We start from the raw sequence: 12,951 nt of genomic DNA, 5'->3' as shown, positions 1-12,951 counted from the left end.
CACGCAGCTTCATCTGTACTATCATTGCCGACGATTCCGCAATGGCTAGGCAACCACTGAAATACAATGTCGTGTCCTTTCTCGAGCGCGTCTTGATGAGCGTGCCTTACTTCGTACCTAAGCTGCTCGTGTAATGACGTAGGGCAAACTGCAGATTTTGTAGGGTTGTCGTCACACACACTCGCTTGCGTCAGACACAACTACTCGATTTACAAAAAGACACGTCCGTCCACTTGGCAACGCTTTGCCAAAGCCCACACACAACACTTTATTGCGAGCTACCTGTAAAACGCTTCGCATACCATCGACTCCCACTGCGTGTGGGATCTGTATGATATTTCACGTGAAAGCGTTAAGGGCCCCGCGATGCAGCAAATCCGGTGTCGGTGTAGTTGTGCGGGAGCGAATGTGTTTAGGTATATGTATATGCAAAGTATATATATATATATATATATATATATATATATATATATATATATATAGCCACACCGTTCTATCAGTAAAGTTGCTCATACCTTCAAAAAAGCACAGGCCGTCACTTACAGACAGTTGCAGACTAGGACATCACACCAACAACACTAAGCAGGATCAATCCTGACCTTCCTACTGAATGCCCACACTGCGGCCACGAATACAACAACTTCGAACACATGCTCTGGCTGTGCCCTGCCAACGCGAGCACGGACTTTCCCGACCAGTCTTCCTGGGACTCAGCGCTCAGAAGCACAGAGCTCATCGCTCAGCTCAAGGCTGTCCAGAGGGCCCCGGCCGTCGCCGAAGGACTCTGTCTACCGGCCCCGACCTGGGTGGAGCCGCCGGATTGATTTCCCCTCAGGACCTAAATAAAGTTCTAACTCACTCACTCACTGTTCATACCTTGTCTTCTATTCTCGACTACGTTAGTACTCGGAATTTTGACAATGACAGCCCACAAACACATGTCATGAAACAAAACGGCGACAGCGCATGAATTTCATGTTAAATCTTTTCAAACTTATATATTAAAAGTGCTACGCAATAACAGAAACCTGAAAATCGCGTAATTTTTTTTATTCTTTTTGGCCACGGCTGTGCACTACCTCCGGGATCGGCCCACGCAGGTGGCCGCGTTCCTACCAGAAAGCTCGCCTTCCTGCAGAAAGACGGTGAAGAAGATGGTCACAGTAATTCAATTACAAGTTACTAGTTACTTTATTGGCGGGACAAGCTAGAACAGGAGACGCAGCTTTTAGAACTCGAATATTGACGGAACGACAGTAGGACGCCCGTGGTCGGCCGTCCAACGCGGTAGCCTCCTGGATGCGCCTGCTTCGTCAGGCAAACCCGAGTTTTGCAAAATTTCTCTGGGAGGCGCTTTCAAGCTGCATAAATAGGCGGTAAGAGTTGCTGCACTCAATTATTCGCTAAACGCAATCTATAATGTATCTGACATTTGCCGATCAAACGCGCATGTTCCCGTCTTTCTGCATGATGTGCGAGTTATATACACTTATTTTGCGTTGTAACTCAAACAGCATTTTGAGGGCTGAGTGATAAACAGTTATACTTTACATTACATATCTAGCCACCTTTTTCTGAGGAACGCAAACTGGCGTCCCTTAAAATACACCAGTTCAAGTCTAAATGGCCAACGGGTGAAGGGAAGGGCCGGCAAAAGCTCCTCCAGATGTTGGACGACGAGTTGAATCTGCATTGTTTCGATTCCGCACCGACGGTCGCTTTGGAAGTTCTTGCCAGCAATTCACTTACGGAAAATTTTTTTTACCTCACTCAATGCTCATGCAGTGTCCGAAATGGCGGCCGTCTGAGCCGTGCCTTCGGCTGCCGCGGCCGTCATAAACGACCAGAAGGCGCTCAATCAGATGAAAAGGTGTTCGATGGCGGGCGCTGTCACGTGGGCAAACATGGCGGCTCCCATGAGCGTGGTGCCACAAAAGGTCTACACAGCGCTGTACGTTCGCCGCCACGCAAAGAATGACCCGCAGACACGAATTCGCAAATGCGATTAAGTGCCGCAATGATGGGTTTTCGCACACCGTCAAGCGACCTGCCTTTATTCACTCCATCGCCTGTTCCAGATTTCGTACGCGCGAGAAAACGGAACGTGGTGGAGACACCTAACGCCCCCTGAAGGACGTTAAACTACCAACAACAAGCCGAAGCTGTCAAGGACGCGGCTCGAAGGTCATGGTGCCTATCCCGGAGTGCGCGCAATAGCGAGATTACCCGAGGAATGAACAGTAACGCTTTATAGTGCTGCTGATGTAATACATACACCGTTTTCAGAAGCTCTAGAATGTCGTTTAACTGTTTACGGTTTCTCGCTTTGTATTCCGTGCTAAGACAGCCTCTGTCTTGAACAGCGTTCTTCTTTTTTTCTGTTTGGTATAGACTCTCAGTACGATGCTCCGATCGATGTTGACCGCATTGGCTCCGCCAATACCAGGCAGATTTTCTTCAGCAAGCGGGAATATAATTAAACAAACACAGTCGAAAAAAAAATGGATGAACGGGCATAATGCATACCAACAATATCAATTGGACACGCACGCTAACAAAAAAAAAAGGACAGGCAAATACGCAGGCGCACCCCAAATTAATGCATTCAAGGAACGCACATCCCGAGCCGAACTTCGTTAGGGACAAATCTGTCACCTTTCTTCTTGAGCATGCAAGGAACACCGGCACCGTAGAACTCCGCCGACTTAGCGATCCTTAATGCCCCATATCTGTCACCGGACCATCGCACGTATGAAGAAATCGTATTGGCTGAATGTGACTGGACCACCTGCCACTGTGTCTGCTTGCCGATTTGCACTTGCACGACATGGTCGAGTCGGGTTCAGTGTAGGTGCATGTTGACGCAGGGACGATGGGGGCTGGTGCCCATGTAGACCATGTTTGCTTACCTCCAAACTTATTCGCCTTTATGGACACCCCTTTACGAAATAAAAAGAAGTGCCACAAAACACACACAAAAAAACTGCGAAAAGAAAAACGCTAACTAACTCGTTCATGATGCTATGTCCTTTATTTTTGGTCATTTAATCTAAACGACTTCTGTATATCTTTTTGCTTCTTTTTGTTTGTTTCGTGTGTTGCCAGCATTCGGCAATCGTTTTTCAGTTGTCTTTTGGGCTTTTATGAGTGAACCATTCTCGCATTGCTTTTTTTGTGCGTGTGTTCATGGCCGCTGCGTCCGCTGTCTGCCATGCGAAGATCGTCGCTTACCCTTGGTGCCGTCATGACAGCTTTTACTCCACACACCGGTCGTCGCGTATGACGTGAAGATAATAAATTACACTGCATTAAAGTTGTGGCAGGTACCTTCGGTAGATTCACCTCGGAGTCGCACGATTTCACTAGCAAGCAAGTTTTCTAACCGAGCTCTTTCCAAAGAGGAAGCTTTAGCTCGGGGGCTGCTATCAATATACACGGGAAAGGAGAAATCATTTTTCTCGGGCAGCCACTGCACCATATGTGATGGCGTTCATTGCATTTAAAAGAAAAAGTTAAAATCTAGCGAGTGTTGGTAGCTAATTTTTTATTTAGGCTCCGTCAATATTTTTATAAAAACTGCTGGAAATCGCACATTTTCAGAAAACGAAACTATGAAGTTCACAACTGCGTAACTGAGCAGTGACAAAGAATATCAAAATTATGCAAATTGTATTTAATAGCACGTCTAAAGCGGACAAAATCTATGCATGATATATCGCTCTCAAACAGACCACGAATATTGTGAGTGGGACTTTTGCAAAACCTTTGCAAACAATGTAACAAACGCACGTAAGATGTAAAATGATAGACCAAATTTGACTGCTTTAGATGCTCTAACGGATGCAGTTTACAGAACTGAGATATCAGTTCTTAGTGCAGAGCTACGAATTTATAAACTTCGCGCTTCCACCTTTTGTTCTTTTTTTCAAGCTTACCAATTTCTGAAAGTTCCTCTTAAACACTTCAGGCCCTAAATGAAAATTCCGCTTTCAACAGTCACTACAATCTGACATTTCCTCCTCAAATGGAACATATTTCACTAAAATCGGCCCAGTGGTTATCTCAGAAAAGCGTTTCTGCCTTTTACATGTATTTGAATAGGCGTCATGGGAGTTGGGCCCGAGTTAAAGCTTCCTCAAGCCAACTCCCCAACTCCCCGAAATAACCTGGTGGCGCACCAAAGCGGTAACGTCGCTTCAGGGGAACACTACGGGCCGGCTATGACCTGCCATATTTAGCTTGTGATATTGTATGGCTAAGGTATTCTCCATCAACTTTTATCCCCAATTCTTCCCACTCCAGGCCTCTGAATACCTCCTGTAAACATGCTGTGAATAGCATTGGAGATATCGTATCTCCCTGTCTGACGCCTTTCTTTATAGGGATTTTGTTGCTTTCTTTGTGGAGGACTACGGTGGCTGTGGAGCCGCTATAGATATCTTCCAGTATCTTTACATATGGCTCATCTACACCCTGATTCCGTAATGCCTCCATGACTGCTGAGGTTTCGACTGAATCAAACGCTTTCTCGTAATCAATGAAAGCTATATATAAGGGTTGGTTATATTCTGCACATTTCTCTATCACTTGATTGATAGTGTGAATATGGTCTATTGTTGAGTAGCCTTTACGGAATCCTGCCTGCTCCTTTGGTTGACAGAAGTCTAAGGTGTTCCTGATTCTATTTGCGATTACCTTAGTAAATACTTTGTAGGCAACGGACAGTAAGCTGATCGGTCTATAATTTTTCAAGTCTTTGGCGTCCCCTTTCTTATGGATTAGGATTATGTTAGCGTTCTTCCAAGATTCCGGTACGCTCGAGGTTATGAGGCATTGCGTATACAGGGTGGCCAGTTTCTCTAGAACAATCTGACCACCATCCTTCAACAAATCTGCTGTTACCTGGTCCTCCCCAGCTGCCATCCCCCTTTGCATAGCTCCTAAGGCTTTCTTTACTTCTTCTGGCGTTACCTGTGGGATTTCGAATTCCTCTAGGCTGTTCTCTCTTCCACTATCGTCGTGGGTGCCACTGGTACTGTATAAATCTCTATAGAACTCCTCAGCCACTTGAACTATCTCATCCATATTAGTAACGATATTGCCGGCTTTGTCTCTTAATGCACACATCTGATTCTTGCCTATTCCTAGTTTCTTCTTCACTGTTTTTAGGCTTCCTCCGTTCCTGAGAGCCTGTTCAATTCTATCCATATTATAGTTCCTGATGTCCGCTGTCTTACGCTTGTTGATTAACTTAGAAAGTTCTGCCAGTTCTATTCTAGCTGTAGGGTTAGAGGCTTTCATACATTGGCGTTTCTCGATCAGATCTTTCGTCTCCTGCGATAGCTTACTGGTTTCCTGTCTAACGGAGTTACCACCGACTTCTATTGCGCACTCCTTAATGGTTCCCATGAGATAGTCGTTCATTGCTTCAACACTAAGGTCCTCTTCCTGAGTTAAAGCCGAATACCTGTTCTGTAGCTTGATCCGGAATTCCTCTAGTTTCCCTCTTACCGCTAACTCATTGATTGGCTTCTTGTGTACCAGTTTCTTCCGTTCCCTCCTCAAGTCTAGGCTAATTCGAGTTCTTACCATCCTATGGTCACTGCAGCGTACCTTGCTGAGCACGTCTACATCTTGTATGATGCCAGGGTTCGCGCAGAGTATCAAGTCGATTTCATTTCTAGTCTCACCATTCGGGCTCCTCCACGTCCACTTTCGACTAACCCGCTTGCGGAAAAAGGTGTTCATTATCCGCATATTATTCTGTTCTGCAAACTCTACTAATAATTCTCCTCTGCTATTCCTAGAGCCTATGCCATATTCCCCCACTGACTTGTCTCCAGCCTGCTTCTTGCCTACCCTGGCATTGAAGTCGCCCATCAGTATAGTGTATTTTGTTTTGACTTTACCCATCGCCGATTCCACGTCTTCATAAAAGCTTTCGACTTCCTGGTCATCATGACTGCATGTAGGGGCATAGACTTGTACCACCTTCAATTTGTACCTCTTATTAAGTTTCACAACAAGACCTGCCACCCTCTCGTTAATGCTATAGAATTCCTGTATGTTACCAGCTATTTCCTTATTAATCAGGAATCCGACTCCTAGTTCTCGTCTCTCCGCTAAGCCCCGGTAACACAGTACATGCCCGCTTTTTAGCACTGTATATGCTTCTTTTGTCCTCCTAACCTCACTGAGCCCTATTATATCCCATTTACTACCCTCTAATTCCTCCAATAACACTGCTAGACTCGCCTCACTAGATAGCGTTCTAACGTTAAACGTTGCCAGGTTCAGATTCCAATGGCGGCCTGTCCGGAGCCAGGTATTCTTAGCACCCTCTGCAGCGTTACAGATCTGACCGCCGCCGTGGGCAGTTGCTTCGCGGCTGCTGAGGACTGAGGGCCGGGGTTTGATTGTTGTATTCATATAGGAGGTTGTGGCCAAGTACTGCACTAGGGTGGCCAATCCAGCTCTGGTGAGAGAGTGCGTTACCGGTTCTGGTCACCGGGATCAGGCCGCACTCCAGGCCTGTTTGTGCAATTTTCTCAGCACACGTTTTTTTTTTTGTATTTTCCGGTGGAGAATTGCGCAGCACCGGGATTTGAATCACGGTCCTCTTGCACTGGAGACGGATACTCTACCGTCCCCGCAGGAGTTAAATTAAAAATTGAATTATGGCGTTTTGCGTGACAAAAACCACTTTCTGATTATGCACGCCGTAGTGGAGGACTCTGAAAATTTCGACCACCTGGGGTTCTTTAACGTGCACCTAATTCTAAGTACACGGGTGTTTTCGCATTTCGCCCCCATCGAAATGCGGCCGCCGTGGCCGCGGTCCGATCCCGCGACCTCGTGCTCAGCAGTCTAACACCATGACCACTGAGCAACCACGGCGGGTCCCGCAGGAGTTGTACGCCTCATTTAACCTACAGTGGTGCCCTATTTGATCAGTCAAGGTGAACCAATCTGAGCTCGGTTATACCGCATGGATGGCACTCGGCTAGAGAACCTGGTATTTATGACCTGCACATGTGTGGCCACACATAATTGAGGATATATAATTTTTTTTAGGAGGGTTTCCGTACAGTGATAAAAGGAAGGAAAATACATTAAAAGAAAGAAAAAAAAAGAGGGAAAAAAAAGGAACATAACATGTGATTTGAACTCGTGATCCTTCAATGTTGCCCGGAAAGGTAGCTCAGTCGGTTGGTTCGTCAAGCCAACGGTTATTTTCAGAACAAAAAGAGAAGAAAAAGAAAAGGGAAACGGCTCAGAAGGCTATACTACGAGAGCTATGACTGATACTTTTCTGTATATATGTATTCATCTCATCTATGGGATCGCATGCGCGCGCTGTTGGTTTTAAAGCGCAACCGTGGTAGGGAAACGGAAGGCGATATAAGCATGCGTGTCCATGATACGCGCATGACAAACTGCCTTACAATATTTAGAATTTATATATATATACACACACAAAAGCCAATATAGGCTGCTCGACACTATCTCGCGCGTTTTTTATAGCGACGTACATCAGAACCGACTCGTCGTTCCACAACAACCATTTCCTGAGTGATCGCCAGATATATGCCGAATAACTTCCTGTCATTCAATAAGAATGTCTCTCTTTCATGCAGCCTACCAATTCGCGCTGTTTCGGTTTAGACAAACAATTTATCATTCGAGGCGCACCTGCCAAGTTTGCCTCCAATTAAAACTGCCTGCGATGCCTATAGTGCAGCTCTTACCTCACTCAACATACACAGCTCTATATACGTGCATCCGGTGCAATGCTTTCCGTTGTATCAGCAATTTCAATGTCATGGCCGATCATGTAAGCAAAAGTAGCTGTTTACTATTTACAATATCCAGAATTGATCAAACGTGAAGTTGTCACCGGCATTCTGAGTGGTTGGAAGGCATAATTTCTTGGAAAAATGGCCGCCAGAGGAGCAGCGTTGATGATTGTATGGCTGCGCACTAACGGGTGCTCTGCGGGTAAGCACCCAACACAAAATTGGCGCACAGCCGTATAAATGTGCTCGGAAAGCGATCGGTAATTGTAATAAACCTTTTGGCTTTGGTCAGTAACATTTTCGTTTCTTTCATTTTTTTTCATCTTCGCAGTCCCCCTATCTCATTACAAATAAACGTTCTCTCTCTCTCTCTCTCTCTCTCTTGCAGGTGCTTGACGGACGAGAACAGATGGCAACCCTAGCAGAAGCGAAGGAATCGCTTTTCACTCACGAACAAGGTAAATATGCTCGCAACTTCAAAACAGCGCGAACGTTCGCCGGAACAAATTGCGAATGATAAGACTTCATCATTTGGCTCCTCTACAACTATGGTGATGGTTAAGGAATGACTCCGAGTTTCGATGCTAACTCGAAATGAAGTTGCACTCGGGCATGCGGAAAATAAGGTTCGCATATGAAATGATTTTATAGCACCGCGTATTCAACACGTGCAACCGATCCTACTTTCCTCTTTTTTTTTCTTTTAATTGGAGATGTGGTTCCTGTGCTCCCGTAAGATCCTTCCATAGGATTACGATTGTGGTCGATGACGGAACTTCCAGACTTATGCGTATCACGCGGAACGTATGGTTTCTAAGAGAAAGCGTGTTTATAAAGCGTCATCTCTTATGTCCTATGGAATCAGGAATGCGTTCCATCAATATAGGAACTTCACTGGGATACATTTTAAAATGGCATTGTGAGGGGGAATTGTGGGGGTGTGCACAAGATCTGCAGTCATGCAGCCGAAAGTAGCACGCGTACTTTAAGCTATGCGCTTGTATAGCCGTTCTTCTTCGGGTGAAGCATAAGCAAAAGTAAAGCGACTTGCCATTTTGACTGACTTAGAAACACGTGTCAGGCACATCTATCGACTGAGAAGGGTTGGGAATGACTGAATTCAAGGGCACTGAAATGGACGCAGCGCTCAGTATGATGTGCTGAATAAATCTGATCTGTCGAGCTTTTAATGAGTGTTCAGTTTTTTGCGGTGCACTAGCTAACTCAGCCACAGTGGAACGATAAGATGATCATATTAACACATTACGAGTATATTGTGAGCATATAGAAAATGAGCATATTAATGGACGCATTTACTCTTTAATATCTACTTCTGTACAAGCATGCGCCGATAAAGGGGGATGTCCGGATGTCCTAACCTCCCGCCTCTCAAGACTTGCGTGCGCAGTGTAAGCGTACGGCACGTGACCAGCCCACGAAGTAGTACTTCTAAGCTTTCGCTGACCTTTTGCGCTGGAGAGACAAGAAAGGTTCGATAATTATTGAAGAGAACCCAACAGCACGTAAAAAATAACTCATTATCATCATCATCATCAATGATAACTTTAAGATCAATACCCCCACCCCCCCCCCTTTTGAAAAAGACCTTGATCCGCACAATGGTACAAGGGATAAATGCTTGCTACCTTGTGTGCCCAAACAAGAAGTAGATCACGACTAACAAATCTGAAGTTATCCTTTTTTTTTTTTTTTGAGAAAAGGTTCTCTATGTTTTCCTTAGTAAGGCATTTAGAAACCCGATCACCCATTCCACCATTTCAAGCGACTTGATTTTCCCTGAAAGGCCAGTGATTGAGCAGTTAGATACAGCTTACAGGAACCAATTCTAAGCCTAAAATTCTGGAACAGTCAATTAAGATTCAGGCGACTGTACTACAGCGATTTGGGCTTTGTCTTTCTGTCATGAATGGTGGAGCGATCATACTATACCTGACACGTTAAACGAATACAGAGAATGGTGCTATACAACTGCTCTATCTCCCATAGTATAGACGTGTCTTGAACAGAACATCGCCGTATTCAAGGGTTCCATGTCTCCACTACAGTAAATACCGTAGAGGATTTTTCCGTGTATTCACGTATGGAGCGCAATGAATTATCGCGCTTTCTGCCCAGGTTACTGCGAGAAACAGAACTGATAAGACTCACGGTGTCCTCGAAGAGACGTTCAGGCAAAGTAATATCAGTGTTATATGCTAAAGCACAATGAATAAACCGCAAATTGATCTTCGTAGCTGCATTTTTAAACGCAAAAGAAAAGAAGTATATGTATACCTGAAGCAAAAGTGCACTTCGTTGTGATTTTTTAATGTTGATATAAAACAAGAGCAAAAGTAAAATTAAGTTGGCGGGCCAATGTGGCGGGCACACAGCTCGCGCAAATTGTTGGTTAAAGCATTTCTAAAGAATGTAGCTTCGAAGACGCGTCACTTTCTGTATCCACAATACCGCTTTAGCGATACTTGAGTCTGCTATGCACTGTTGTGCAGGGTTCCTAAAGATGACCTGACCCGTAGTTGAGTTAACTCAAGTTCGACCCAGGAACGTTCATCATTCGCGCTGCGTATAAGTTGCTTCAGAAATCAGACAGTCCCGCATTATTTCCTTTTATGATCCTCCTTTATACTCATCGACAATTTTCCGCGGCAGTGAAAGAAAAGCTGTACGGGGGCGGAGCTTCTGCACCTGTGTTACCGCGCCGAGTAGTCCGGCTTTTGTTTTCTTGGATCAGATGATTAACCAGCAGAGCTACCACGTGCGACGGCTTATATCATTTACCGAGACATGGAAAGGAAAAGCAAAAAGAACAAGGAATAAGTAACGATAGGTCCAATATACCACTTAGGGGTGTTCTTTTACGTATTGATTTACTGTTGTAAGGAAGATGTTTGTGTTTTCTCCTTCTAAAATTGCGGGAATACTTTCAGGAGAGCCCTCATTTGTGCGTGTTATGCCTCTTTAATATTTGCCTTTATTGCCACAAGAATATGTCAGCTAGTATAGCGCCAGAGAAGTTTCAGGGATTGTGGCGAATGCCACCGTGTCGTACTGCGCTGCCACTCTAAAATTTCCTTCGAAAGCTACTAAAGAGAACTATGCAAGTGTTACCGTTCAGCTATGTCATGGCGACGATCGTTAGTACATGAATTTGTCTCGTCTTCGTGCTTGTGACTTCAAGCGTTCTTTGCGACGTGAGTTTCTCTCTACAAACTCCCAAGCACTCGCACAGTTGTCTAAGTACAGCAGCGAGGGGAATCAGTACCAATGCAAATTCATCATCCGCGGGGACGCGGCGAACGATTGAATTTACAACGCCCTCGATATTGCGAAGTCACGAAGTCATTTGAGGCCAGAAGAACGAATTTTTAGACAAGTACCGGCACTGCCCGAGACATTCCCACGCCGGCTGAACCGCCGCACTTGAAGCATCCGTAGTCGCCAGAGCCCTCTGGTAGTTCCCTCTAGTAGTTCCCCCAGACCCTATAGTAATTTTTGTAGAAGACGCTACGTGGCGGTAACAGCTCCGAGTCGGAAGACAAACCGCCTAGCTGACCTTTTTCTCGTCCATTAATCGCGTGACTACACCGCGTAATGCACTGGCCGTGCAGACACCCACGCGGGGAGGGTACTCGCAAAAAAATAAAGAAAGAAAGAAGCGCGCGCGCCCGCGCCTTTTGCCGTACATCGCGTCGACCTCCGTCACCTCGTTCTCGCTTCCTTCGCTCCTAACTTTTTCCATTCGGTTTAGCGAGCAGATTTGACCTTTCCGGATTTGCACGCGGTCCCGAAACCGACGCTCACCTGTGGTTTCCGCGCCTAAAGGTCAAATCTGTGAGCCGCAGGTGCCGGGAGGAAGGCAAAGAACATACAGAAAGAGGGCTAAAAGTAATAGATAAATGACTTGAAGCGTCGGGAGGGGGGGGGGGGGGGGCAGAGTCAGGGGGTGCTCGCTGTAGTGTTTTTTGCGGCTCATCCATCAGTCCGCGCGTAGGAAGTGCGACGTCTGCCGACTCCGCCGCCATGGAGGGGGGGGGGGAGGTGACAAACAGCGCTGCATAAATAAAAACGAGTGTCGCGCCACAATTGCCGCACGTCGCGTCTCACTTTTTTTGACAGGGTTAGTCTCTTCAGACCGCGCGTGTACGCACCCGCGAAGGCTGCCGGGACGGTATCTCACCGAGTACGGCTGGCATTACAGCTGCCGAACACCGGGGTCCTCTCGCTACACGTTTACAGCGGATTGTAACAATCGTAAGCAAACCAAACCGAGTTTGGGCCAACTTTGTAGCCGGCCCGCTACGACTTCGGTGGTTAGCGGGCTTGATTAAATACGGGCTCCGAGCGGAGGTGTGGATGATGGGTTCCGAAAGAAGGAAACGGTGCTTCGTGATAATTGATTTGCAGCCGTTCGTAAACGTGTACGGCACCTACGCCGCAAGCACGGTGGGCGTTCGTGGCAAAAGGAGTTCCCCGCCGTTGTGCCGTGCGATTGCCAGGCACCGGGCTGCGTGGGCTGTTGCCTATAAAATTAACGCAAGCCTATATCACGTGTGAACAGCGTGGGTATGGTGTCTAGCCAGTATTGTTCACCAATGTTCTTTTGCCATTGTTGAGTCAAAGCAGTCAAAAGGAGTTCCAGCCATTTTGCTATGCGGTTGCCAGGCACGGGGTCACGTGGACTGTTAACTCGGTTAGCGCAAGTCTATATTGCGTGTAAACAGCGAAGGAACGATGCCTAACCAGTATTTTTCGCCATCGCTCCTTTTTTCATCATTGCGTCAAGGTACACTTAAGAACTAGCGTGTGGCGCAAGAAAGCATTTTCTTTTTGTGTTTTGAATATGCATTCTCAATGATGCTGTGCCGGGTCGCATGTCTGCGACGGGCATAGTGTGTTTTAAGCATTTACTGATGTCTAGTTCTGAAATACAGTATTTAAATAATCACGAGTAGACTTGAAATGAGAATTGTGTCAATGCGGCCTTCAACTCTGCTCATTGATTGCCGAACTTCATGCACTGACTGCCGAACAACTTCATGGATTTTATGGTACACGCAGAATGGCTAAAAAAAAAAAAGGTTGTATATAACGTACGTTCAAATATTCAATACCGCAATGTGTTTCTTCTTATTAG

At 45.9% G+C, this 12,951-nt stretch overlaps 1 protein-coding gene across 1 annotated transcript in view; it reads left to right on the top strand.

The window, feature by feature from the left end:
• The window catches only part of LOC142560679 (solute carrier family 4 member 11-like), a 102,312-nt gene that overhangs the window by 53,985 nt on the left and 35,376 nt on the right, over positions 1 to 12,951 (top strand). The window contains exon 4 of the mRNA XM_075672935.1: positions 8,185 to 8,254. Within this exon, the coding sequence (XP_075529050.1) occupies positions 8,185 to 8,254 (70 nt within the window). The remainder of the gene's footprint in view (positions 1 to 8,184; positions 8,255 to 12,951) is intronic.

The sequence above is a fragment of the Dermacentor variabilis genome, chromosome 10, assembly GCF_050947875.1.
Source record: "Dermacentor variabilis isolate Ectoservices chromosome 10, ASM5094787v1, whole genome shotgun sequence".
In the NCBI taxonomy this organism is placed as follows: domain Eukaryota; kingdom Metazoa; phylum Arthropoda; class Arachnida; order Ixodida; family Ixodidae; genus Dermacentor; species Dermacentor variabilis.
This window is presented reverse-complemented; position numbering and strand designations above follow the sequence as displayed.